At 31.0% G+C, this 27722-nt stretch overlaps 1 protein-coding gene across 2 annotated transcripts; it reads right to left on the bottom strand.

Moving 5' to 3' along the window:
* Positions 1 to 8655: 8655 nt before the first annotated feature.
* On the bottom strand, positions 8656 to 18546 carry LOC111709273 (beta-1,4-galactosyltransferase 2). Of its 2 annotated transcripts, XM_023482896.1 has the most exons (14): positions 18330 to 18546; positions 17045 to 17074; positions 15828 to 15919; positions 14293 to 14878; positions 13379 to 13448; positions 13275 to 13319; positions 11759 to 11816; positions 11557 to 11566; positions 11163 to 11256; positions 10683 to 10804; positions 10420 to 10542; positions 10100 to 10216; positions 9406 to 9480; positions 8656 to 9122 (listed from the first exon to the last, which is right to left on the bottom strand). In XM_023482896.1, exons 1-14 carry the CDS (start codon positions 18362 to 18364, stop codon positions 9002 to 9004), a joined length of 1578 nt encoding a protein of 525 aa, XP_023338664.1. In that variant the 5' UTR covers positions 18365 to 18546; the 3' UTR covers positions 8656 to 9001. The 2 variants fall into 2 exon arrangements, with proteins under 2 accessions (XP_023338664.1, XP_023338665.1); XM_023482897.1 differs by lacking the exon at positions 11557 to 11566 and having other exon boundaries at positions 11749 to 11816.
* Between the last annotated feature and the right edge of the window lie 9176 nt (positions 18547 to 27722).

The following is a 27722-nucleotide window of genomic DNA, read 5'->3' on the forward strand; positions in this document are numbered from 1 at the left end:
ATATCTGCCCTACTTCCCATCAATTGCAAAAGGTGTCTGTTTAGAAATAAAGAAAAAATCTTTATCTAATATCTTTTTCAGAATATTTTTTTTTCCCTCCTGCAGCATATTTCACATTTCAACGTTCCATTCCATCTTGCGCCCAACTTATCAATAAATTCTATCCGCACCATCCCTGCACTTGCACCATTTCAAGTTTTATCCCAGGTTTTTATTTTCTCCTCATCATCATTGTATATGTCCCCTATACACTGTTTGCTTCTGTGTGAAGTTATTACGGAGCTAGTCTAGTGAAACCTGCCACTGATTCTGCTCCAAGTGTAAATAATGCTGAACACAGGGAGTTCACATATACCCGGAGATTTATCCAAAATTGTCTTAGCTAAAATAATTTTGTTAGAGGGGGGGGGGGGGAAATAAAATTTAGAGGGGCTGAAGGGGGGTGTGGATACAGTAGGAAAATTTTTCAAAAAAAAAACGCTGCAATTTCAGGATTTGAAGTAAAAAAACATCATTTTTTAATTGGGATGGCCTGTGCTCAATAATATACCAAATTCTTATCATATCCATAGCTTGTTCTTTTGTTTAAAAAAATATACTTCCAACAGATTTAAAATGAACGACATTAGTAAATTAAACATGTACGCAAAGCGCCAAAAAAATCGGTTCTTTTAGTGTCTTTTAGTGTCTGTTAGTCCCTGGCATAGTCATAATCACTATATATATAAAGTCCCCTACTACAGTCTACAACAATTTTTTCGTAATTTTTTCTCTAGTCATTTATCAACTATATATTCCTTAATCGTAGGTCTATGCAGTACTAAGTATTAAGTAGTTCCTGGTAGTACTTGACTATATATTTCGTCTGTCCATAATCCATAATAGTTTTCCTCTTATAGTCTGCAAAAGTCCTAATAGTCTGATATAATCCTTATTATATTTCTTCTTATTCTTCTTATTGTCAGGTTTTGTGTAACCTTAAATGGTACATTATTATAATACTGATGAGAAGTAACATATATACTTGTTTTTAGAGAGGATAATTTAAGAATGACTGACTTTCTTCAAGTCAAAAACGAGAAAAAAATTTGAACTTCTATTAGAAATGATGCGCGAAGCGCCGAAGAAAAATGTTGGTATTTTTTTCTTCATTGACCAAATTTGATAAAAGATGGGCCACAATCATGATCATACTGGGGTCAAGTGAGGGAGGCGGGGGGAAGGGGCGAGAGGGGGGTGAAATTTGCTGAGGGGGGGGGGTGAAACTCGGTTCGCCCCCCCAGTTGCGCCACTGGCTGTTTTGCAACGGTAAAAGTGAGAATTGCAGTAAGTAAATTATGTACAGGCTAACTTACAAAGAATTGTTATTTAAGATTTCCGAATATTCAAATAAAAACAAAATTAACTTTTCGTTAAAACACTTTCTACCAACAATTAATATTTAATATTTATATTTTGCTCTTGCACTTAAAACTGTTGTTTTTTTGCAAAAATAAATAGTTCAATCCATTATTTTTTTAATTGAATAGAAAAATGTTTGAATGTCAGACAAGAAGTAATTTAATGAACAGTTTTTAAGAATTAAGACATTTTTAACTTTCAAACATAGCGGAGCTGTGCACTTTTGAATGTCTTCCATTGATCCTCACGTGGAGATAAAATCTAACCTTATTTTGGTAAAATGCGAAGTTTTGACCTATGAACTATAGATAGATTAATTTCTCCACTAGATTGATTTAAATAGTCAGTTTTTTTAAAATACAAGCTTGACTTTTGCTAATAAAAATTAGAAATTTCTGTTTCATATTTGTATGATTTAAAGAAACTCCTTCTAGTTTTCTCCATGGGTTTATGTGCAACAGATGGACAAAAAAAAAATCTACAGAAAAAAATAGAAAATTAAGTATGTGATCAAAAAGGGTCCATATCAATAAATGAGACTGTTTAAGATGTTCATTAAAGTGAAATTGTATTTATCGTGAAAACAGGCGTGAAATAGTCATTCTTTAGCTTGCAAGATGTTAAATCGCGAAAGAAATCATTTATCAACTTTAAATATATAGATAGATAGACAGATAGACAGATAGACAGATAGATAGATAGATAGATGGATAGGTAGATAGATAGATAGACAGATAGATAGATAGATAGGTAGATAGATAGATAGATAGATAGAAAGATAGATAGATAGATAGAAAGATACTTGGATTAAGTAACTGAGAAAATCGTGTGTAAGAAAAGCAAAAATGAAACTGTCATTGTATTACTGTTACACAATAATAATCTATATCTGTGTCAACTCTGAACAGAATTATGAAATAATGAATTAAAGATCGGAGACATGATTTTATTTCAAACTATATATACGTCAAACTAAAGTAAAATACTATATACAAGTCACACTAAAGTAAAATGCGATATACACGTCAAACTAAAGTAAAATGCTATATACACGTCAAACTAAAGTAAAATGCTATATACACGTCAAACTAAATTAAAATGCACAAGATTGAAATCGATATGTTTTATCATAACTCCCTGTTTTGAAGATCTATTTAGAAGAACAAAAATGTTTTAATTTTATAATATGTTACAGAATAAATCAGCTTTTTGCGTAAAATCAGAACTAGAGGAGCAGCGGGGTAACAAAGTCGTAATAGTAATGTTAATTGAATTTGACCTTTTACTCCTAGATAGAATAACCTGCGTAAAATTTCAGAAGTATGGAAGAACGTAGTGACAACCATGGTAACAGTGAAATCTAGTCAATATGGAATAATGTTTGAAATGATTCAAAACCTTACTGCTTTTAAAGGGTTTATTGAACCCCAGATATGTTTTAACGAATCTAAATCTCAGGACGAGTTTAATTTACCAGCATTCAACCTTGCTCCGGTTTACTTTGACCTATACAGAGAGAAAAGATCGGCTCCAACATTTTCAGCAAAGAATTTGAAACTAAGACCTAAAAAATCTGAAACCAATTTATTTGCAGGTTTAACCCAATTTATAAAACCAATTTTCCCAACAAAACCTAAATCTGCCAAACCAAATAATTACAAAATAAAAGACTACAAAACCAAACACAAGAATCAAAACATTGATTTCAAATTAATATCCAGTCTTAAGAATAAACCTAAGATAAAGGTTGAAAAATCCAGCAACAGACTAAATCCTGTAAAAATCTCAAAATCAAATTCAAGACTGAACTCGAAACCTGTTTCTAAACTCAATTCAAAACCGAAACCAAGATTGAAATCAAGACCTGTTTCTAAACTCGATTCAAAACCTAAACCAAGATTGAAATCAAGGCCTGTTTCCAAACTCAATTCAAAATCTAAACCAAGACTGAAAACTGCTGGGGAAAAATCTGATTCTAGGAAAAATACATTCGTTTGCTTAACATAAACTTTGTACATTTTTTTCTTTCGTTTTTTGCATTATCTTCTTTTACGTTTAAAATTTGGCAAGTGTAAGAAAAGGAAATTTTTGAAAAGAAATTTTCTAATCCCTAAATCTTTACATTCTGACTGTTTAAACCTTTGATATTTCAAACTTAAACTTCTTGATCTACCAGAATTTATAGTTTGAAATATTAATCGGGGTGTAAGACTTGTAACAACATATAAATTAGAAAATCAGATTTTGGAGCAAAAACTCAATTTTATTCTCAGATTATTGTGTAATCTTTTAAAAGTCCAAAAACCTTTAAAATTTAAACAAAATAATCAATTATTAATGCCCATTAAGAAATATTTCTACTTTTCACATGATTTAGGACAAATTATATTTTCACATTCTTTAGGAAAAATTATATTTTCACATAATTTAGGACAAATTATATTTTCACATGATTTGGGACAAATTGAATTTTCACATGATTTAGGACAAATTATATTTTAACATGATTTAGGACATATATTATATTTTCACATGATTTAGGACAAATTATATTTACACATTCTTCAGGCCAAATTATATTTTCACATTCTTTAGGACAAATTATATTTTCACATTCTTCAGGACAAATTATAATTTCACATGATTTAAGACAAATTATATTTTCACATGACTTAGGACAAATTATATTTTCACATGATTTAGGACAAATTATATTTTCACATGATTTAGGACAAATTATATTTTCCACACCTTGCCCTGTACCGCATTTACCCCACTTTTACCTTTTATTTAATTTTTTTAATGTAAAAAATGAATTTATTTTGTATAAGATTAAGACAAGTAGGACCTATGAGAATATTTGGTCGTGGTGCTGCTAATATGATGTCGATGTTCCGGAATTACATCAGGAAATCAGCTTTTTTTAAAAATAATTTCAAACAATGACATTATGTCTAAAATTTCTTAAAGTTATCAAAAAGTTTTCAGTTTTTAATTTTCGTATGATTTATTTCTTCCAAGGTTGCAATTTGTTGAAAATTTTGATATTTTTATTTCCAATCTATTCAAATAACAATTTCTGCAGTTTTGTTCTTTTTATCAGCTTTAGGAATTGAAATTTTGAAAAATTAAGTACTAACTTTCATTTGTTATTGCTCTCGCCCATAAGAAACAATGTAGAAATTGTCAGTATTAAATACTTTTCGACATTGAAAATCTACGCTATAAAATCCTCCTCATTTTTTATCAGATTAAGGTATTGTTGAATCGGGCATTGCCATCTTTGCATGGAGGGTCACTTGAAATTATGCACACAGTCCCTTTTAAAAAGTGAAATTGAGAGGAAACAGATACCACGCCCATGTTAATTAGAGCAATTAAATATGTATTTACATGTATTGAAAATTGCTAATTATTAATACACGATGATTAAAATATAGTTCCACAATTATTACACTTTAAACTAGGGTTTCCAAATTTTCGTTTAATCTCTTTCGCGAAAATATCGTTCAGCCAAGGTAAATGTGAAAGAAAACGAAAAATTCGATAATTTTATTCGAGACATTCGCGAAAATCGCAAAATTCGTTCGAAATTTTAGACCTTTCCTTCAAAATCTTACTTATTTTCGCAAAAATACGATCTTCTTAATGCGCAATGGAAAGATTTCGATTCTAATCGACCAAAAATTGAACGAAAATTGTACGAAAATTTCGCGAAAATGAGGTACAAAATTTCGTTGAAATACGAAAATGCATCGAAATACGCTAAAATTTTGAACAAAAATTAAACAATTTTTTTTGTTCATTTTCGCGAACTTCGGTCAACAAAAATTTTCGATGGAAACCCTTCTTTACACCCCTTGTCCGACGTGTTAAAGTAATTTTCTTATAAGATATATTTCTGGATACAAATGTATTTTTTTCTAAAAAATATACAGGGATAACCACAAAGTGTAGGATTTCAGAGAATTTCCTTGAAATTCTTGAATTCAAGATTATGACCAGCCATATTTTTTTTGAACATGAAAGGGGCTGAAGATGTAATTTCAAATGGTTCTCTATTTATAAAGTGGCTCTATCTATAAAGACGGCTTTGTATCATCTAAAATAAATGAGATAAAAGGGTTTCTCTTTAAAACATTTTATATTTTAAATTGTAATTTTTCTCTCAGCTTGACTTACGGATTTCTGCTGCAGAATAAAATTGCTCGTTAAATTGTATTCCCGGAAACTCTGTTTGTTTTCATAATCTAAGCTCTTATCAAATTGTATTCCCGGAAACTCTGTTTGTTTTCATAATCTAAGCTCTTATCAAATTGTATTCCCAGAAACTCTGTTTGTTTTCATAATCTAAGATCTTATCAAATTAATAATATTTCTGATATTAATGGAGTAATTATCAATATAATGGCTGATTGTGCAAATACCCAGGAACTATCCCACTAATTTCCAGTCAAACATGGAGGCTATGTTTGGGAATAATCATAAACAAATTAATAAACCTCGCAGGAAACCAGGGGGAGGAGGAGGAGGAGGGGTGGGAGGTGTGATAAATGGCCTGATAGGAGATACCTCCCTTTCTCGAAGGGTAACATTTATTAATCCAAATTGTTTAGAAGAAAAAAAATCTTGTAAATTTCAAAGTTCGACGAAGAAAGAGTTGTAAAAGGTTCAACTTCGCAATTGCACTTTTTCAATATTATAGTTGATTTTTTTTACTGAAATGACTGCTGAGTTTGAAGGCACTGACTGCACTGACTGCAACTTTATTTCAATCCTTGTAATTCAAAATGAAACCTTAAATCTCAAAATCAGAGTATCCATTGATAAGATTAATAAATAATGCAACAAAAACAAACAGTTTTGTAAAAATTCTTTTTTTATCTAGGATTTTGTGGTAGAATTAACAACCTGGTTCCGTCGTGCAGTTTGGTTTATAGGGTTTACATCAATCACAACAGCAAACCCTCTTCTCTTTCTAGTAGCAGCAGTCTTAGCTTTAGGAACACTACCACACTTAAACACTTAGTAATTTTCTCATTTTTTCTATTTTATTGGTGGGGAGGGGGGGGGGGAAATTGGAAATTTAACTTTGATCATTCTATTTTTTTATTCAGGGTTTTTGTAAAAAAAATTACAAATTGTTAAATGATAGATTTTGATGAAGTCGGTTTTATAGTAATTAACTAAAAAAGTCTTTATTTAAAAATGTGTCTAGAAAGTTTGTAAGCTTATAAAAAAAATAGTATTCCTTATTATCTTAAAAAAAACATCAAAGAAATGAGGGTTTGAAAGCACAAAAAGGACGACCACATTTTGAAAATGTGCAGGGTCAGTGGTATTTTATGGTTAGTAAACAAATCATTATACTTGTACTATTAGGCTCACGATTGCATGATGGCAAAAAAAGAATTTAAACTATTAAAGTTTTTAATAATTTTTGATTCGTAAAATGTATTTAAAAAGAAAATTATGAATCTAATACGATGACGCGCGGAAACTTTTAAATTAAAAAGTTTTATTTCAAAAGATCGAAGTTTAAAATGTTTTCCAAGGTCAGAACTTTTGTATTGATATTGTTAATCTTGAACGCTTAATCTCAATATCAAATGTGGACACTTTTAAATTTAGGGATCAGTGCTTGAACCATTAGTTGAAGTTATCCCTGCGAGGTGGGACTACCACGGGATATCTAAGAGAAATTAAAGGTCTACATAATATGGAGAACAATGCTTGATCCCGATATACAGGGTGTCCCAATAAACATGGGAATTCAGTGACGAATTCGATATCGTCTTTTTAAATAATTCTTTGATTTAGTATAGTGATACCTACTGAGAAAGCTGTAATCTGAAAGAGTTTCGTCTGCTATGTTCACATTTTGTTTGTTTATGTTTTGACTGCACTGCATACAGGTGTACTTAGTAAAACAAGAAAATTGCAGTTTACAAACAGAGTAAACTTGTCCGTCTTCACTGTTCATCTAGCGGAGACATTATAGACACATCTTTACACTCTTTTACCCTTTTCATAAAATAAACATTAGCAGACATAATAATATTATGGCTTTTGAAATTAGGTATTACAATGTTAATAACAATGACGATATTGAATTCGTCACTGAATTTTCACTAAGATGGTAAATTATCATTGCTGTCCGCTACTAAGATAGTAAATTATCATTGATGTCCGCTACTAAGTGTGAAGTGAATTCTTTTCAGTGTTTGAGACTGTATTTAATGCTACCAATGCAAGGTAAAGATCTGTATATAATGCTACCAATGCAAGGTAAAGATCTGTATATAATGCTACCAATGCAAGGTAAAGATCTGTATATAATGCTACCAATGCAAGGTAAAGTTCTGTATATAATGCTACCAATGCAAGGTAAAGATCAATACAAGTTTTTAGATTTAACTGGTAATAACAGGGTAGACTGCTTTAAGAAAAATTGCATGAAAGGGTCGATTTTAGAACTATACAGCGCTCGTTTTCAGATTTAGTTTTTGAAAAGTATCGATTTTGACGTGAGAGCTTGCACCCTTTAGATCATTCTTGGCTTTGGACTAATAGTTTGCAGAAAAAATGGTTTTTCAAAACAATACTTTATTTTATTCCTAAGTTTTCATCTTTATATTTAAAATACAACATGTTCAGAATGTACTGGAAGTCTCTGTACAATGATGAGGATGAGGATGATGATTATAAAAACAAGAATATATATTCCAGCCCTACCTGGAGTCATTCATTCTCCCCATATGGAGCCTCAGTTTCTGCAGGACCTGAAGAATACTCTGCATCCTTCCCAACCTTCCAGACATTTCCAGTTGGTATCCGGAGACTAACTCCACCCAAACCCAATCTAAACCATCTCAATATTCGCCATAGTCTTACCTATAAATACTTTCATCCGGCAAGGCGGAGATATTTCTACACTATCCGCCGAAGACCTTTTTTGAGACGATTTATTTATCGTCCGAGTGGAAGAATAATGTTTCGTCCACTTATAGCATCTCGTCGCCTTGATTTCGACATAACTGACGAAGATAACATCCAGTTAAAATATCCAGAAGAAGGTTTTGACTGGAGATATGTATTAGGGTTACCACCCTGGTTTCTAAAGTCGTCGTCGTGATTAAAAAATATATTTATTCCATATTTTATTGAATTAACTTAAATAAAACAAAATACTTTATATCTATTAATTTTTTAAGAAAAAGAACATCAAAAACGTTTCGGGTTCTGGAAGAATAATATGTTGATGCATTGTATTTCAACATGAAATAAACTGATATGATGTGATATAAATAAATTAGAAGAAGAAAATTGTACGAAAACAAAGAAAACTTTATCACAATAATAAGATCGCAATTAATCCTTTTTACAAGGATTCATTATTCATATTTAATGAATGCTGACATTTAGATTGATTTGAAAACAGCTTTAAACAAAAAAAGTATTCAATTTGTTCAAATCGACATGAAATTATAGGTGTACTCTATAACAGCACAATTATTAGTAATTATCACACATGGACTCTAATTGGGGTGTAAAGAGAGGGTCCACATTTTTGAATGCCCGTTGTGTAACAGTTTTGTTTTTATATTTTCCTGTCAGGTTTTCTCGGTTCCCTGGGTAGAACAGTAATGTTTGTATACAAGGGTTCATTTTCTATACTCTGTATTATGTAATGTACACTGTTTATACCGTCGGTCTTATACCTATAAACATAATCATCATTAATATCTCATTATTATTATTCTTATGATCATTATTGTTATTATTATTATTACTATATTTATTATTATTATTTTATTATTATTATCATTATTACTAATATTATTATCATTATTATTATTATTATTATTATTATTGTTATCATTATTCAACAAAATTTTTATATCATAAAATTTAAAATTACCAAACAAGAACAAAATCATTAAATTCCGATAATTTCTACACTAATTATTTCATTATCTAAGTCTCTTCCCAATTTCCCTTTACCTTCTCCGTCCAGTTCTGAGAGCTTTAAACCTTCCTTTGCTTTTAGTTTCTTGTTTATGCTTCAGCATAGTGTACCTAAGCGATCAAAATATTTTTTACCAAATTGTTAAGTTTACCAATTTTTTTCAAATACCAAATTTTCAGGCTTAACAAGTTGCAGGTTTATCAAATTGTCAGGCTTACCAAATTGTCAGGTTTACCAAATTGTCAGATTACCAAATTTTCAGGCTTACCAAATTGCCAAGCTTGATAAATGTGTCAAATTTACCAAATTTACCAAATTTTCAGGCTTTCAAAATTGCCAAGCTTACAGAATTGTTAAGTTTACAAAATTATCAAGTTCACAAAGTTGTTTGGTTTACCAAATTGTTAGGTTTACCAAATTGTTAAGTTACCCAAATTTTCAGGTTTACCAAATTTTTAGGCTTACCAAATTGTCTGCTTTACCAAATTTTCAGCTTAACTAAATTGTCAGGTTTACCAATTGTCAAGTGAAAACCTCTATCTGAGTATTAATTAGGAAAGTAATACACAAGTCTGTTATTGTAAAAGAAAATGATATCGCGATCATTTTTTCATTTTTTCTCAGTCAAAGGTTTAAAGGATGTGAATCAAGCAATGTGACTTTTTTTAATCAAGGATTACTTGAGATCACGATGGATTTTCTCTTAAAGCATGAATTAAAAAGTTTAACCTGGATATTTCTGGTTTATTTCTAAATATCTTGAGTTTATGATATTTTATCCTTGAAGCCATATCATCATCTTCTCCTCCCCAACCCCAGAACTCATTCGAGTATCCATTAAGCTTCCTGGATACACAGATTATTTCATCTATTTCTTTACACTCTTTTACCCTTTTCATAAAATAAACTCTAGCCGACATAATAATATTANGTACCTGTACCTGTACCTGTACCTGTACCTGTACCTGTACCTATACCTGTACCTGTACCTGTACCTGTACCTGTACCTGTACCTGTACCTGTACCTGTACCTGTACCTATACTTATACCTGAAAATATCTCCACTAATGGCTGTAACCCCTCCAAATATTGCTTTATAAGGAAGTTTATAATTAAATTTGTCCACGGCTACAGACATATGTTTAGGGGACTCGGAGCATGTGTAGATGTTCCTAAATAAAAAAATTGTGATTATTTTTGTTGAAAAAAAAGTTACATGACTTTTACCCATAATAAAGTGCAGGAATCAAACTTTTTCATTGAAGATTGTGGACATTTTTGTTTAAGAAAGTTAATAATGTTGTTTATCTACCTATCATCTTCTGGTAAAAGATCTACATCATGAAAGATAAAGCATGTATAATCTCCATCTCTACTTGACTCAAGGAAACCAATATTTAACAGGGTGGCACGGTTAAACGGTGCCTCTCCACCCTGTAATAAATTACAGTTTATATATTTCAGTGAGTTCATGCCTATAGTTTTTTTTTTCTTTCTAATATCTCTTGTCTCTTGTCTCTTGTCTTTTGTCTTTTATCTCTTGTCTATACCTGATTTATAATATATATCCCGTATTCTAGTTCTTGTCTCTTTTCTATACCTGATTTATAATATATATCCCGTATTCTAGTTCTTGTCTCTTGTCTATACCTGATTTATAATATATATCCCGTATTCTAGTTCTTGTCTCTTGTATATACCTGATTTATAATATATATCCCGTATTCTAGTTCTTGTCTCTTGTCTATACCTGATTTATAATATATATCCCGTATTCTAGTTCTTGTTATACCTGATTTATAATATATATCCCGTATTCTAGTTCTTGTCTCTGTAAGAAAGGATGCAATTGTCGCAGGAAGACTTTAAGTTGATCATCACGTGATCTGAAAATCATTAGATTTAAATAAATAACAAAAACAAGAACGTAGTTTGGCTATTGAAGGTTGGTTTAACAACTGTTAAAAGTTATGGTACAAGGAAAGGTCAAGAACAGTAGTTAAACCAGCTGTATTTAGTTCAACTACCCTCAGCTATTCTCAGGATCAATCAAAATAAACTTATAAAGGGAGAGTGAAAACTAATTTAGAACTCTTGATTTAAAGATCAGTCACCTGTATGGAACTATGATAAGTTACCTGTATGGAACTATGAGCAGTCACCTGTATGGAACTATGATTAGTCACCTGTATGGAACTATGATCAGTCACCTGTATGGAACTATGATCAGTTACCTGTATGGAACTATGATCAGTCACCTGTATGGAACTATGATCAGTTACTTGTATGGAACTATGATCAGTTACCTGTATGGAATTATGATCAGTTACCTGTATGGAACTATGAGCAGTTACCTGTATGGAACTATGATCAGTCACCTGTATGGAACTATGATCGCCACTTTAGTTCTGGATTCACAGTTCTCTGGTTTATATTTCCCCCCGACCTGGCAAACAAATATTATTAAAGGGACGGTATCACATACATTTTACAAGCAGGGGATCATTTATTTGACGTACTGTCTCGGTTTGCCTGAAATAGTCTGTAATTGTACCGTACAGCTTGACCTAGCTGCCTAAAAGTCGGTCCGGTACTTAAAATGAACCGGAGCTTCCAAAATGAATTGAGTTTTTGCAACAAACTCAAATTTTCTAATTCTTATCTTTGCAACCTGATGGTGTAAACCTTTGATAGTTCAAACTATAGACTATATGATCTAATTCATAGTTATCTAATTAGCATGCAAGGGTCTACGACATCTGGTTGCAAAGATACAGGAATGAGAAAATCATAGTTTGTTGTAAACCTCAGTTCCTTTAGATAGTTTTGCTCAAAATGAAAATAGACAGACAGCATTTAGGAAATTCTAGAATTAAGAGAATACGGTGTTATTTGTTATGAATATGTTTAAACTATAATTTAATTTGCTATATGAAAATATAGATAAAAGTCAAACTTTCAAAATAGATTCTTACATTGTGTTTGACATGTCAAAAGTTACAATTCTTACAGCGGATTTGAGACGCGGCTCAAATTCATTAAATTCGGACTCAGGGTTATCAAAAAAAAAGGTAGAGACTTAAGGGATTCGACTTTATCAAAATTCTCACTTTTTTCAATTCTAATTTTATAACAGTAATAACCAGAAAACTCTGGACTGTTAATTATTTAAAAGTTACTGTTAATTTGTAAAAACCTCAAATACACTTAATTATTACTATAATGTCGTCTTTTTTACCATAGTTTTCTGGTTCTCACTGCATTTTATTTGTGAAAGACTACACCCAGCCTATAGATCGATAATTTTAAAAACTAAGTGTGGTTTTTACCATCTCATATTTTTTTGGTAACACTGACCGTAACTTAAATACTTAAACTGTCCCTTGGAAGAAAAACTACAAATTGATTCATGAATAATACAATTACCGATTAATAAGTACAAAGTAAGTTGAATACAGTATAAATATATCATTTTTAGAGAATGAATAAAAATTGCTGAATTTTGGTATAATTTTGAATAAATCGTCATGAATTCAATAATTTGTAAACTATACAACGAAATGAAACCGACAAAATCTTTCTTAAATAATCAAAAGTAAAAACTTTAAAATAGAAAAATTAATAGAATTCAGCTTTTACTACAAACTTTATTTTGCTTATCCCTATATCTTTGCAACCCGATGTAGTAGACCTAGGCAGTAGGCAGTGGGGCATTTTAGGCCGGGTCTACTTAAAATGCATAGCGGTTATGCCTTATGCATCTGCTAAAAATTTGAAATCTATTTGAATGAATTGATTTTGTACAACAATTGTTGTTATTTCTTTAGATATAAGTTGTTTTAAAAATTTTAAAAAAAGTTCCTTGTGATTTATTTCAATAAAAGTATCTTGTAATTATAGTTACCTTTATTTTCAAGTTTTCCTGGGCTATTTTCTCCAAATCCACAACCTGAAAAAAAATCTGCCAGCTTTTTTGTCTTCACACATGCGGGAAACTTTTAATTTTACCGTCATGTTTATTTGAAGCCTCCCCACCAGACCAGCTGGAATTTCGTTGCACAAGCTTAAAGCTCCAAAACTAAAACCAAATTAAACTTTCCTTTCATAGAAATATATAGTATTACAATTGGACTTTTAATGTTTGAAAAATGTGTCTATTATTCTATTGATGAACTTCCGGGGCCTTTCATTCGCTAACACTTGTTGGTATTCATAGATATATAGTTCAATATAATTAAGGGATAAAAAGATTGAAAGATAATAAGATCTATATCAGAAATAATTGGAGAATACTTTTTAATCATCACACCACAGACATTTTTATCTTTGAATCTAAATAGTTAAATTATATTCATATTTATATAAATGTAAGGTTCAACATAATAAACGCATTATTTTTTTTAATCCTATTATCATAATTATCTTATTATATTTTTTTAAAAGGGGAAACTGTATCAATTAAAATTGTTTAATTTTTGAATTTTGAACCAAAAAATAGATAATCAACAATTAAAGGGATCCGTTTAAAGGGACTGTAAGCGTATTTTTAAGTGACCCTCCGTGCAAAGCTGACAATGCCCGATTTACAAAGGTACCCTTGAAACCTTAATCTGATCAATTGTGTGGAAGATATTGTCGTTTTTCTGACTCTAAAATTGTTTATTTCTGTGAGAACATTGATATTTAGTTTATAATTGATCAGATAAAGCTTTTAAAGGTACCATTGTAAATCAGATATTGCCTGCATATTTGCATGGAGGGTCACTTGAAATTACGCTTACGTCACTTAAAAGTCGATATTTCCTCCAAAAACTTTGTAAATCGCGCAACAAATAACATATACCCCTACCTCCCATATTAATACAATTAACGATTAGAAACTAGTATTGTTTTTTTAAAGTTGAAAAATTTAGTTTGGTTTCCTTGGGTTTTCTGTTTCGTTTTTGGTAGAGAACATAGTACTTGGTGTACTAGTATTAGGTTGTTTACTGTCTGTACTTATAGCTTTAGCTTGTGTACTAGCTTTAGCTTGCGTACTAGCTTTAGCTTGTGTACTAGCCTTAGCTTGCGTACTAGCTTTAGCTTGTGTACTAGCCTTAGCTTGTGTACTAGCTTTAGCTTGTGTACTAGCCTTAGCTTTTGCACTAGCTGTACTATATGAACTGAATAAACCGGCTGTACTGGAACTTGATGAATTTGATGAGCTGGATGAGCTGGATGAATTTGATGAATTGGCATTTATAGGATCTGTAGAGCTTGGCAAGGAAGAATTAAGAAGAACCTGGGATTTATCTGTTTCAGTTTCTGTTAAACTATTCTCTGTAATCCCTTGGTCTCTGGAGGGGTTGGAGAAACTAAATGGTTGATTCAAACCTTTAGAAGGAGTTCTGTTGAAAATTTCTTGATCTACAATTGTATCTTGGTATATGTACTGCTCCATCTGTCTAGAGTTGACAATATGATCACCAATTCCTGGACTTCCTCTTGGGATATTCCATCCGTCTAACTCTAAGAGTAAACATTTCGTTAAGTTCAGGGATTATAGACTCACAAAATGAACCTTTCGGACAGAACATTTTACAATTTTGTTAAATATCAGAAATGAACTTTGTACAACACTAGTTTAACTGTTAAACGCTGCTATTTGTCTTTGTAATTCATAGAAATATATACTTTCACGTATTTTTCTGCTGAAATTGGTACTTTTTTAAAAATAATGGACGTAGACTTTTGTAAATAAACGTTATGAATAGGACTATAACCTTCATCAAATGGAGGGTACATTACATTAACGTACATGAACTTAATCTGTAACATAGATATCTACATACACGTCAGTTGTAATTTGCAATAATATGTATAATGTCAGAGTAAATATATCCAGACCTACGAGAGGGATTGAGTGGTACCTGGATTGATACTAGCCTGAAAGCGGTTTTAGGAGTAAGGCATTTAATACATAGGATTGCATAAACTGTGCCATTATAATATTATACGAATTATATTATAATATTATACGAATAAATAGATTAATTAATCAATAACATGATACTACAATCACAGTTCCTTCTAAGCATAAACATGTGTCTTGGTTTCAGTCAAGGTTGTATATAAGGTTAGATAGTCAGCATACGCTCCAATGTAGGTAAATGTCGTCTTTTTTTGCAATGGATACTCTAAATCATCATATGATGTCACAGATACAGTCATGTAACAGTCATCATTGCCCAATATTGATTGTGTTAACAAATTTAAGCTAAAAAATCCATTCTAATTAAAGTTTTTAATTTTAGATTTCGTTTATATTACGTGAGCCGCATACTTTATTATTCTTTAAAATAAGTACTGATGACGTCATATGAGGATTTAGAGTGTCCATTGCTAGAAAGGTCGTCTTTACCTACACTGGAGCACATCCAGAGTATCTAGCCATATTATGCAACCTTGGTTTTAGTACCTGGTATATTAGTAAAGTGATTGTTTGAAATGATGAACTCGTATGCTGTTAACAGAATGAAAACGGAGAATATACAGAGGAACAGCAGCAATCTGTAAAAAGATAACGAAAATTCATATAAATAAAAATGTTCATTTGAGATTTCAACATTTATTTTTAAACTTTGTTTTCTCTTTATCTTCAAAGAGACGCCAAAAATGTCCCAAGCCAAGAATTTTTGATTGGTTAAGCTAATAAAAAAACGCTAACTCGACTCGGGAACTTTTGAATTCAAGAGCATATTACGAAGACGAATAAAATTCCAATACTTAAAGTTGCTAATTTTTAACTATTTGTTCAGTGGAAAAATCTAAACTTTTAGAACATGTATCATATTCATATATACTATTAGAAATTAAAATTATTTGTTAGTTAAAAAATCTTTTAATAACAAAATAAACCCTTTCAAGTTAATTCAACCAATCTTCATAAAACCATGTCGGAATTTTAAAAAAAAGTTTTAATATTTTAATCACTAAATAGATGAAAACAATGTTTTTATAACTATATAAAATCTTTTTGTCTTTGCAACCCAATGTCGTAAACCTTTGATATATAAAAACTATAAGTTCTGTGTTCTGTTAGATCATTTTCTTTCCAAAATTTCAATAAAATACTAATTATGTTTTAATTGATTTTTATTTTTTGGGGAATTAATAGGGTATTGGTTTGATAATAGTTTAAATGTTACAATGACATCCCAACAATCCTAATCACACAAAATGATTGTTCTCCGTGTGTCACTCTCCGCTAAACCCTACTTTATATCTTTGGTAACACTTGCTAGAGTGAATGGTAACACTTGCTAGAGTGCATGGTAACAAGGAGAAAATGGTAACACTTACTAGAGTGCATGGTAACAAGAAGAAAATAGTAACACTTACTAGAGTGCATGGTAACAAGGAGAAAATGGTAAAACTTACTAGAGTGCATGGTAAAAAGGAAAAAATGGTAACACTTACTAGAGTGCATGGTTTGGTAGCAAGGTGAAAATGGTAACACTTACTAGAGTGCATGGTAACAAGGAGAAAATGGTAAGTAGCAAACATTTCAAAAATTTATTTTGATTTTAGGTATATTTATATTGCAGTGAAACCTTTTTAAACCCTCTTCAGCTCAAACCAAAAAATTTTCGCCCACAATATTTTTTTTAACAAAATTTTATTCCTATTTTTTACCTGATAATCCCCGCTGAAGAACTACACATCCTGAACAAATATGTTTATGTTATTAGAATGTTTATGTCTTGGAAGAAACTGAACTCTTGTATCAGACTTAAATATTCAAATTTTTTTAAAATCTTTTTAACGTAATGTCGGAGACACATGTTTTTAAATCATGAATTCTGATAGATTGAGGAGTCGATGTTTGAAGGGCACTGAGGTGAGATGTAGATAACTCTTTAAATAATTCATCAAATGCTTAGAAAACACCCACTTTAAAGTGTCGCAGTGCAATGGCCTTTGGTTTTACCTCACAAGCTTACTCATACTTTTTTTTTGTAGCATTATAGGTATTTATTATTAAAATGCAACGCGCTTTTTCAAGTTTTAAGCTTAGAAAGAGTAATTGGGAAAAACAACTTGATTTTTGCATGAGAGCCCTTGTATATAATTTTGTTCCTAGATTAGCAGCCCTTGTATAGTTTTGTTCCTAGAGTAACAGCCATTGTATAGTTTTGTTCCTAGTGTAACAGCCATTGTTTAGTTCCGTACTTTGAGTAACAGCCTTTGTTTTGTTTTGTACCTAGAGTAACAGCCCAATTGTACAGTTTTGTACATAGAGTAACAGCCCTTGTATAGTTTTGTACATAGAGTAACAGCTCTTGTATAGTTTTGTTCCTAGAGTAACAGCCCTTGTATAGTTTTGTACCTAGAGTGACAGCCCTTGTATGGTTTTGTACCTGGACTGACAGCCCTTGTATAGTTTTTACATAGAGTACCAGCCCTTGTATAGTTTTGTACCTAGAGTAACATCCCTTGTATAGTTTTGTACCTAGGTTAACAGCCCTTGTTAAGTTTTGTACCAAGAGTAACATCCCTTGTATAGTTTTGTACCTAGGTCAACAGCCCTTGTATAGTTTCGTACCTAGAGTAACATCCCTTGTAAAGTTTTTTACCTATAATAGCAGCCCTTGTATAGTTTTGTACCTAGAGTAACATCCCTTTTATAGTTCTGTACCTAGAGTAACAGCCCTTGTAAAGTTTTGTACCTAGATTAACAGCCCTTTTGTAGTTTTGTACCTAGAGTAAGAGTCCTTGTATAGTTTTGTACCAAGAGTAACAGCCCATGCATAGTTTTGTACATAGAGTAACAGCCCTTGTACAGTTTTGCACCTGGAGTAACAGCCCTAATGTAATTTTTGTACCTAGTGTATCATCTCTTGTATATTTCTGTACCTTGAGTAACAGCCTTTGTTTTGTTTTGTACCTAGAGTAACAGCCCAATTGTACAGTTTTGTACCTGGAGTAGCAGCCCTTGCATTTGACTCGAAACATTTCTAAGCCATCTTAAGAACAGTGTTCCATTTTCTTTAACATATTTGTTTCTTTTATCCTTTTTTCTTTCATTTCTTGTCCTTCAGTTTCTTCAAGCCATATTCTGCTCTTTCACTTTTATAATTATTTTTCACATCTTGTATTTCTGATTTCAGCTATTCATCAGATCTTAATCTTTCTGAAATGAAAGTTATCAAGTTAACAAATATTTTCATATTACTGGATCAACGCAGAACATTTTTTAATAATGAAAAGTATAAAATTTCTTGAATTTATACAAGTTTTCCATAATTGAATAGAAAGTATATCCAAATAAAACTAAGGATGGTTGAGGTTTGTGAATTTCAGAATAAAGGCTGATATTGTTTATTCAAGGATTTTTATCTTAATTTGATAATCTTCTTAAAAAACAAGATCTTTTGTTGAATTGATATATTAATGTAGATTTTAAAAGATGATGGAAGTTGATTTGATGTAAGAAAAAGAACACTAAGTTGATTAGATTTTATACAATATGAACCAACAGTTGTAAATACTACAGCCTTACACCACAGAGGTTGAGTTCGGATTGAGAATGTTTTGGAATAAAACTGCATGACACAAAAACTTTAGTATTACAGGACTCTACGAGGTTTCGGAAATGAAGAAAGTTGTCAGGATTAAAGATTCAAGAAAATCAAGTTTTAGATTGTATATTGATCCAAGGAACATAAAGAAGATTTTCAAAAAAAAAATTCTGATTTTATTTACATTAAATTAACTGATTTGATTCTAACCGATAAACACATAATTATTATTCTTATTTGTTATTTGTGAATTTTCAAAAAAAAATACAAGTCAGATGAAAAACCACAGAAAATCATCAAACGCAAGATAATAGTTCAATATTTTGAATATGCCGATGTGAAGGAAAAGAGGAAAATATGTCCTCTTTTACTGCCTGGCACTAGATTTTAGGGAAAAGATTAATATTTTGTTACAAAATCAACACATAAAACAATACCTAATAATAAAGTACCTTGCACAGTTTTTAGATCACTTTTGAGGAGTGGTTGATATTTAAATAACAGTACTTTTTATTAACTATTGTGAACTATAGAACTAATCTTGTTTAATTGTGGGTTAATTTAAACAACAGTTTTTAGATCACTTTTGAGGAGTGGTTGATATTTAAATAAAAGTACTTTTTATAAACTATTGTGAAATATAGAACTAATCTTGTTTAATTGTGTGTTAATGAAGATGATTGAAGCCCTTTAATAACTAACCAGCGAACATGTGAATTATTTATTCAAATTTTAATTAAAATAAAAGTGAAAATTACTAATCTCAAGTAAAGTTTATAATTTTTAAAATTATAATACAATAAATTTAATATACACAAATTAGATGTTTTACTTATTTACATGATAGTTTATAATTGAATGAAATGCTAACTGAGATTATAAATATATGTTATGAAATATTTCACCTATTTTTGCAAAATTTGGAATATTTAAAGGGACCGTTCACTTTTTTGGGGTAAACTAAATTACTTATAAGCTATTCATTGGTATTAGTCTTACTTTACTGTGGCCGAAGAAAACGTCGATTTTTCTTTCAGAGTTCACTATTTGATGCTTTTTGTCATAGTCTTGGATTTTTTTAAATTTTCAAATATAAGATTAAAGTATAGCGTCTAATAGTTAATTGTAAATCTATATATAAATTTGGCTTGTCTGTCTGGGTGTCTGTTTGTCTGTTTGTTTGTTTGTGTACAATAAACGTCAAAACTGCTGAACCGATCGGGCCCAAATTTTTTGTGGGACCTCACGTGACCCCAGGGAAGGTTTATGCATGATCAAAATTTTAAAAATTTAAGCTTAAAAGTTTTTTATTTTTGAAAAATTTTGAAAATGCGCAAAAAAATATTATGAAAGAGAAGATGTTCAGAGATGAAGCCACAATTAAAAGTTGAAATAAAAGATGGGCGCGAAGCACCCTAAAAGCCCAGAAAGAAGGCCGCGAAGCGCCCTGAATTTCTAGTATTTAAATTTTTTTCAAAGTTATTTAAAAATTGTCTATTTGCAAAACATAATTTATTTTAAACATTTGACGGATTGATACGTTTTCCCTACTTCCCCAGGAATCCCCGAGTTGGAATCTAGGAACCGGTTTGACTGAGAGAGAAGGTCGTCTTTGTATTTAATCATGTTTGATCATGAAAAACCTTTGCACTGGAATTCTAAGCGATAAATCGGCTATTTCTCTTGCCATAATTATATTTGAAAAGTAAGAATAATATCAATGCATAGCTACTAGGCTATTTAGTTTACCATTAAATTACAAAAAAAACTGAACAATCCCTTTAAACTATTTTGCACTACTAGATCGTATGAAAGTTTAAAAATCAGTTCCTTTTCTTTTGTTCACAAAGAGAGGTTGAGTTTAATCAAAATTATGCGTTTTAATAGACCCAAAATTTAAAGATTTAAACCGCGGATTTGTAAAAAAAACGACACACGGATTCGTTCAAGAAGCACTAGTAAAGATGGTCATTTTCATTATTTTTTTCCTGATAGAATAGTCCATACTACAGATACAGATATTACAATATTCGCTCATTTAAGAGAGATAAAATTTATCTCCGCTTAGAAAATATGTTCAATCAAATCGAGTGATAGAATTTTTTTTATAAACTTTATGTATGTTCAATAAAAAATGATATGGTATAATGGTATTTAAAACAAGTTTTCTTGAATGAAATTCTTCAAATTTTGTTTAAAATTCAACACGATGAATAGAATTATTTCCAAATATTTCTACATATTTTTCAAGCTGCTCGGAAATTAATATTTTTACAGTAGTATCTCGAAAATCAATCTCTGAAAACCGAGATTAAATTGTTTTTGATTTATTAAATTTCTAGCTCTGAGGCACTGTCACTGATGATTGGAACTAACTGTATAAACAAGGAAAGCAAGACTACTAATTTATAAACTCACAAACACACAAACTGACAAACATACAAACAAGTAAACTATCCTCCAGAACTATAGCAATACTTTCCTTTATAACTATATATCTGTATTCTGTATATAGGGTAGATTGATTGATATATAGTACCTATAATATTTATTTAGACAGTATACAGTAGATTATTTGTGCATTGTACATGCAGTAGGGTGGGTTATTGAGATTACAAGTAAAAATATTTGCTCTTGGGGGCCAAACAAAAATACATTAATTTTTATTTTTGAACTACCCAGATCAAAAAAACATGTTGAAATCGGTCAGTTTCACAAATCAGATTATTCTTTTGTGGTTTTGAATCTTCCCTCCCAGTATTAAAGCTTTTCCACCAACAATTTAGTATTCATGTGAACTTTCCTAATTATTTTAGTATTTATGTGCACTTTCCCAAACATTTTAGTATTTATGTGCACTTTCCCAAACATTTTAGTATTCATGTGCACTTTCCCAAACATTTTATTATTCATATGAACTTTCCCAAACATTTTAGTATTTATGTGCACATTCCCAAACATTTAAGTATTCATGTACACTTTCCCAAACATTTTATTATTCATGTGCACTTTCCCAAACATTTTAGTATTAATGTGCACTTTCCCAAACATTTTAGTGTTTATATGCACTTTGACGGCTTCCCTTATTTTGTTATATTTATGAGAATGACGAATTTTACGAGAGTATGTAGATTTTTATATATACAAGTGTTATTATGTATAATTTTATTTTGACGGAATTCCAATGTTTTGGTTAAATATCTATAGTCTTGAATAAATCAAGTGCATACCAGGTCCTAGTATAATGTGTATATTATGTATATACACATATACCAGATTCTAGTGTAATGTGTATATTATGTATATACGCATATACCAGATCCTAGTATAATGTGTATATTGTGTATATAGGCATATACCAGATCCGAGTATAATGTGTATGATATGTATATACGCATATACCAGGTCTTAGTATAATGTGTATATTATGTGTATACGCATATACCAGATCCTAGTATAATGTTTACATTATGTATATACGCATATACCAGATCCTAGTATAATGTGTATATTATGTATATACGCATATAACAGATCCTAGTATAATGTGTATTTTATGCATATACGCATATACCAGATCCTAGTATGATGTATAATGTGTGTATTATGTAAATACGCAATACGCATATACCAGATCCTAGTATAATGTGTATATTATGTATATACGCATATACCAGATCCTAGTATTATGTGTATATTATGTATATACGCATATAACAGATCCTAGTATAATGTGTATTTTATGCATATACGCATATACCAGATCCTAGTATGATGTATAATGTGTGTATTATGTAAATACGCAATACGCATATACCAGATCCTAGTATAATGTGTATTTTATGTATATACGCATATAACAGCTCCTAGTATAATGTATATATTATGTATATACACATATACCAGATCCTAGCATAATGTGTATATTGTGTATATACGCATATACCAGATCCTAGTATAATGTGTATATTTTATATATATAAATATATATGCATAAACCAGACTGATCTATATCTGTGGAGACACTGAGACACGTTTGATCAAAGTTTAATCAATAATCGGAGAATTTATATTTCATGATGAAAGACAAAAGAGTAAAAGAATTTAATTTACATTAAAGAGAAGTAGTTCCTGCAGATATTCTAAGTATTGTAAACAAGTGTGTAATTTTGACACTTAAAGGGACTGCTGAAATCCTCCATTTAATGATATAGATACCCAATTCACAACGATACTCTTTAAACCGTCTTCATAGAAACGATGATTGTAGAATTAAGATATCCAAGATGTTTTCTACAATAAGACCTATGTGTATTTGATGTTGTTTTAAAGCATATAATTTTTCCAATAGCTTGTAATATACTTGTTAAGTGAAATGCAGGGGGTGGACAGTTATCTAGGTCCTGTCCTAGTTAGCTGCAAAGTGTACAGTTGACATTGTCGAATATTTCATCCTTAAATAGTACACTCGGTATCATTGAGTACACAGCTTCAGGGGGTGGACAGTTATCTAGGTCCTGTCCTAGTTAGCTGCAAAGTGTACAGTTGACATTGTCGAATATTTCATCCTTCTAGTTCACTTGGTTTCATTGAGTACACAGGGTTCAATTTAGTGACAGTTTCGTCAATTTGATTTTTCCAGGCTTATCAAAACTGAAAGACCTTGAGGGCATTGCGCCACACCTAGGATATCTTAACCTTTATTCCATAACAGATGATGCTTAATGATGAATATTTGATTCTAATCTAAATAATATAACCTCCTGGGATGATTTGTAAAGAGTTCAGTGGCGATATTTCAGGATGTCTTTTCTTACAATGCCCCCTCTATGTCTGTGAAATTGTACTCGTATACAAATGTAGTGCATTATGTTCACTGTGGACTAAACTTTTAAAATTTGACTCTAACAGTCGTCTTTCTATTCCAACTTTCCAAATCGTCTTTCTATTTATCCGTCCCTGAAAAATAGAAAATTTCCAATTTTGGTTTCTCTAAAGTGCTATGAGGATTCCTGTCTAAGCAATGAAGGAAATAGTCAGAATTTAACACTTTTCCCGAAAGAAAAACGCCGATTCGTCTCGGGTGTAACAACAGGTTAACAAGTTTTATGAAAGGTCGCTTCAAATTACGTTGACAGTTCCTTTAAGTTCAATAGAAAAATAAACTGAATATTCTCAAGAAGTTTTATTTCCTTTTCTGTAGATATTGATTTGAAATGTCTATTTTTGCACTTGTGTAAAAATTCTCAAAAGTATATTTTTTAAAGTTTGATATTCTTGAGAAATTGAATATCTATTATTGATAAGATATCCAGCAAAGATTTTTCTTAAAATACACGTTCTGAGAAGTGTGCCGAAAACTTTCGTGGATTCTTTGTTTTTGAATAATCCTGGCTCACTAATACCCTAATTATTGTGAGTAAGTGGAAGGGGGGAGGTTACACCCCTTTGGGGTTGAATCAGCTAAAAACGGTTTGCATTGAAATGCAAACTACAGGGGAAGAGGTATTAGTTAGATTATAAGATCACACAACCTGAATAGGGTAAAAGGATTTATCTTTAAATGAACCACCTTGAAATGTAGAACTAGTCAATATAATAAAACAAGATATTCGTATAATATATGTTCCCTATAGTGGCCAAACGGCTTGACCGAGTGGGCTGAAGTTTTTTTAGACACTAATGGGTAGCCTGGGGGTTACATAGGCTAAACAAATTCGATTTTTTTTCTTTAATATTTTATATATTTATTTTTACATTTTATTTCCACGGGCATCGCCGGGCCCTTTAGCTTGTATATTATATTATTATTATTATTTATTGATCTACATTCTACACCATCATATCATTTACACCTGCTACTACTGAACAGAGCATAATACGTACAAGGGAAATAACAATGCAAATTTAATTTCGTGGAATAAAGTTATTTTTTTCGTAAAAGCTTGTTCACAATACGTAGGTTACACACTACACAGGGAAAGCTTAATGAAACTGGGGAAACATGTATTTTGTTTATTCCAAATGATTTGACAGTCTTGAAATGAAAATATCGAAAATCACAATATAGAAGAAAATATATCAGATAGCAATTATATTCAGAAAAAATATCATGAAGCCACTATATAGAAGAAAGATATCGTGTAGGAACTATATCGAAGAAAGATATCATATAGGAACTTTATAGAAGAAAGATATCATGTAGGAACTATATAGAAGAAAGATATCATTTAGAAACTATATAGAAAAAAGATATCATGTAGGAACTATATCGAAGAAAGATATCATGTAGGAACTTTATAGAAGAAAGATATCATGTAGGAACTATATAGAAGAAAGATATCATTTAGAAACTATATAGAAGAAAGATATCATGTAGGAACTATAAAGAAGAAAGATATCATGTAGGAACTATATAGAAGAAAGATATCATGCAGGAACTATATACAAGAAAGATATCATGTAGGAACTATATAGAAGAAAGATATTATGTAGGAACTATAAAGATGAAAGATATCATGTAGGAACTATATAGAAGAAAGATATCATGTAGGAACTATATACAAGAAAGATATCATGTAGGAACTATATAGAAGAAAATAATTTTGAAGAAAATATTATGAAGTATGCGCAAAATCATTTAACAAATTATTTCACCCCATCCCTGTTGGGGTACTTGAATACTTGGATACCCTGGGGGGGGGGGGTCAATTTGCCCCCCCCCCCTCTATATCCCATGTGTGATGACAAATGATACATCATTGGAAAGCTCCTATGCTCTACTTGAAGTATCTGCAAGAAAATTACAAATATGCAAAAATAGATTTTTTTTACAAAATTCGGTCATAAATTAAAAAGGTTTGCAAAAAAAATGTCCACAAATGATAAAATATAAATTATTGAAGAGCACCTGGACCATGCCGCATCAAATATGCAAAAAAAAATGCTAAATTTTTTTTAATAGCCTATTAATGTGTTATTAAGAAAAACTAAAAATGTGCAAATTTCTTTTGACGGGTTGTACGCAAATCATTTGCAAACATTTCTTTGAAAAACTTGTGCAACCCGTTTTCTTATGTCATAGGCTTTCCAAAAGGCTAAAAATTACCAAAATATAACAACTAAAAGTGGTCAAAACAAAGATTTGGTTTGTTACAGGAAAAAGTAGTGATTCAGGCAGTGTGTCTGAGGACTCAGGCAGTTAGTATAAAAGCCCGGGTTTAGACCTAAAGGGCGGGGTATTAGTATTTAGGAAAAGTCAGAAAATTTCTGATTATAAACAGCCTCAGACCAATACGTTTTGAGTTATGTAAAAAACAACTACAGGGGGGGGGGGGGAATTTGACCTCCCCACCCCAGCAGGATTAGGGTTAACAAGGAAGAATTTATTTACTGTGCTGAAAGAGTCAACGCTGTTATCACGCCTAAATACTTGTGTTAGGTAATGATTCAAATACGAAATGAGTCTTTATCTCTGTTTGTTTATGTTTCTACGGGAATAACAGGAATATTTGCAAACGTGAGTTAGCAAAAATACAATATTTGCATGGACCGTACAATTTGCAGGGATAAAAGAAGTTACTTAATACAAGATAACATGCGGAAGATTGTTTTTATTGTTGACTCAGTCTCTTTCGTATTTACTTTTCATTGTAGAAGTACTTTAAAATCTTGCAGAATTGATTGGTAAAAGAATTATCATTTATGTAAATATTGAATTTAGATTTAGTTCCAGCAATGGGAGTGTCTGGAAATTGTTAGTCCTGTTAGAATCCAATATTTACATATGATTAAGAACCTATACAGCTATTTATACATTTTGACACGCTTATTCATTAATTGAATTGTGTTATTCTGGCCGGCATATTTAATACTTTTAACAGGTTATAGTTAATCTAAAACACTTGATCTCGATATCTAATGTGGATAAGTGGTTGATTCCTCTATTTAAGTTGATACTGCAGGGTATAACCATCACTTGATATAGAGGAGGAATTAAATTAATCCGTTGGTCTGCATAAGATGAAGTGCAAAGCTTCATCCTGAGATTCAAAACACAAAAATTCAGAATTCTGAGGTTGAATTTAAAGAATTTGAGCCGCGTCTTAAATTTGAGACGCGGCTCTAACATGGTTGGTTCCACTTGAAATTGCATTATGTGTTTCGAGATTTGAGCCGGCGCTCAAGTGGAACCGGTTTTTTGATGTTTCAGCGACACGGTATAAATTCTTTAAATTTGGCCTCTGATCTCAATTTATACAATTTATATTTATATTTATAATTGGAAATGAGATTCTAGAAAGAATAGGAACTGACTGTACTAATAAATACTTTAAATTTGTTGGACTCAAAATTGATGAATTCTTAAATTTGGACTATCAAATAGAACATGTTTCAAATAAGATTGCTAGCTCAAATTTTGCTCTAAATCAGATTAAAAACATTTTACCGTTAAACATTCGTCTACTAGTCTATAATGCACTTGTAAGGCCACATATTGAGTATGGATTATAATATGGGGGGGGGGGGAAAGATATCATGTAGGAACTATACATATTGAGTATGGATTATAATATGGGGGGGGGGGGGCGTAAAAAATGCTGAACTACAGAAAATAAATCTTTGCAAAAAAGGGCAATTAGAGTAAATAATAGTTTATTTAAAGCACATTCAGATCCAATATTCTTTAGATTAGCACTTCTAAATCTTGATGATACATATAAACTAGGTTTCTATCTTTTATGCATAAATTCTTTTATAAAAGCCTTCCAAATTCCTTACATGATAATTTT

Source organism: Eurytemora carolleeae, unplaced genomic scaffold (assembly GCF_000591075.1).
Source record: "Eurytemora carolleeae unplaced genomic scaffold, Eaff_2.0 scaffold917, whole genome shotgun sequence".
In the NCBI taxonomy this organism is placed as follows: Eukaryota; Metazoa; Arthropoda; class Copepoda; order Calanoida; family Temoridae; genus Eurytemora; species Eurytemora carolleeae.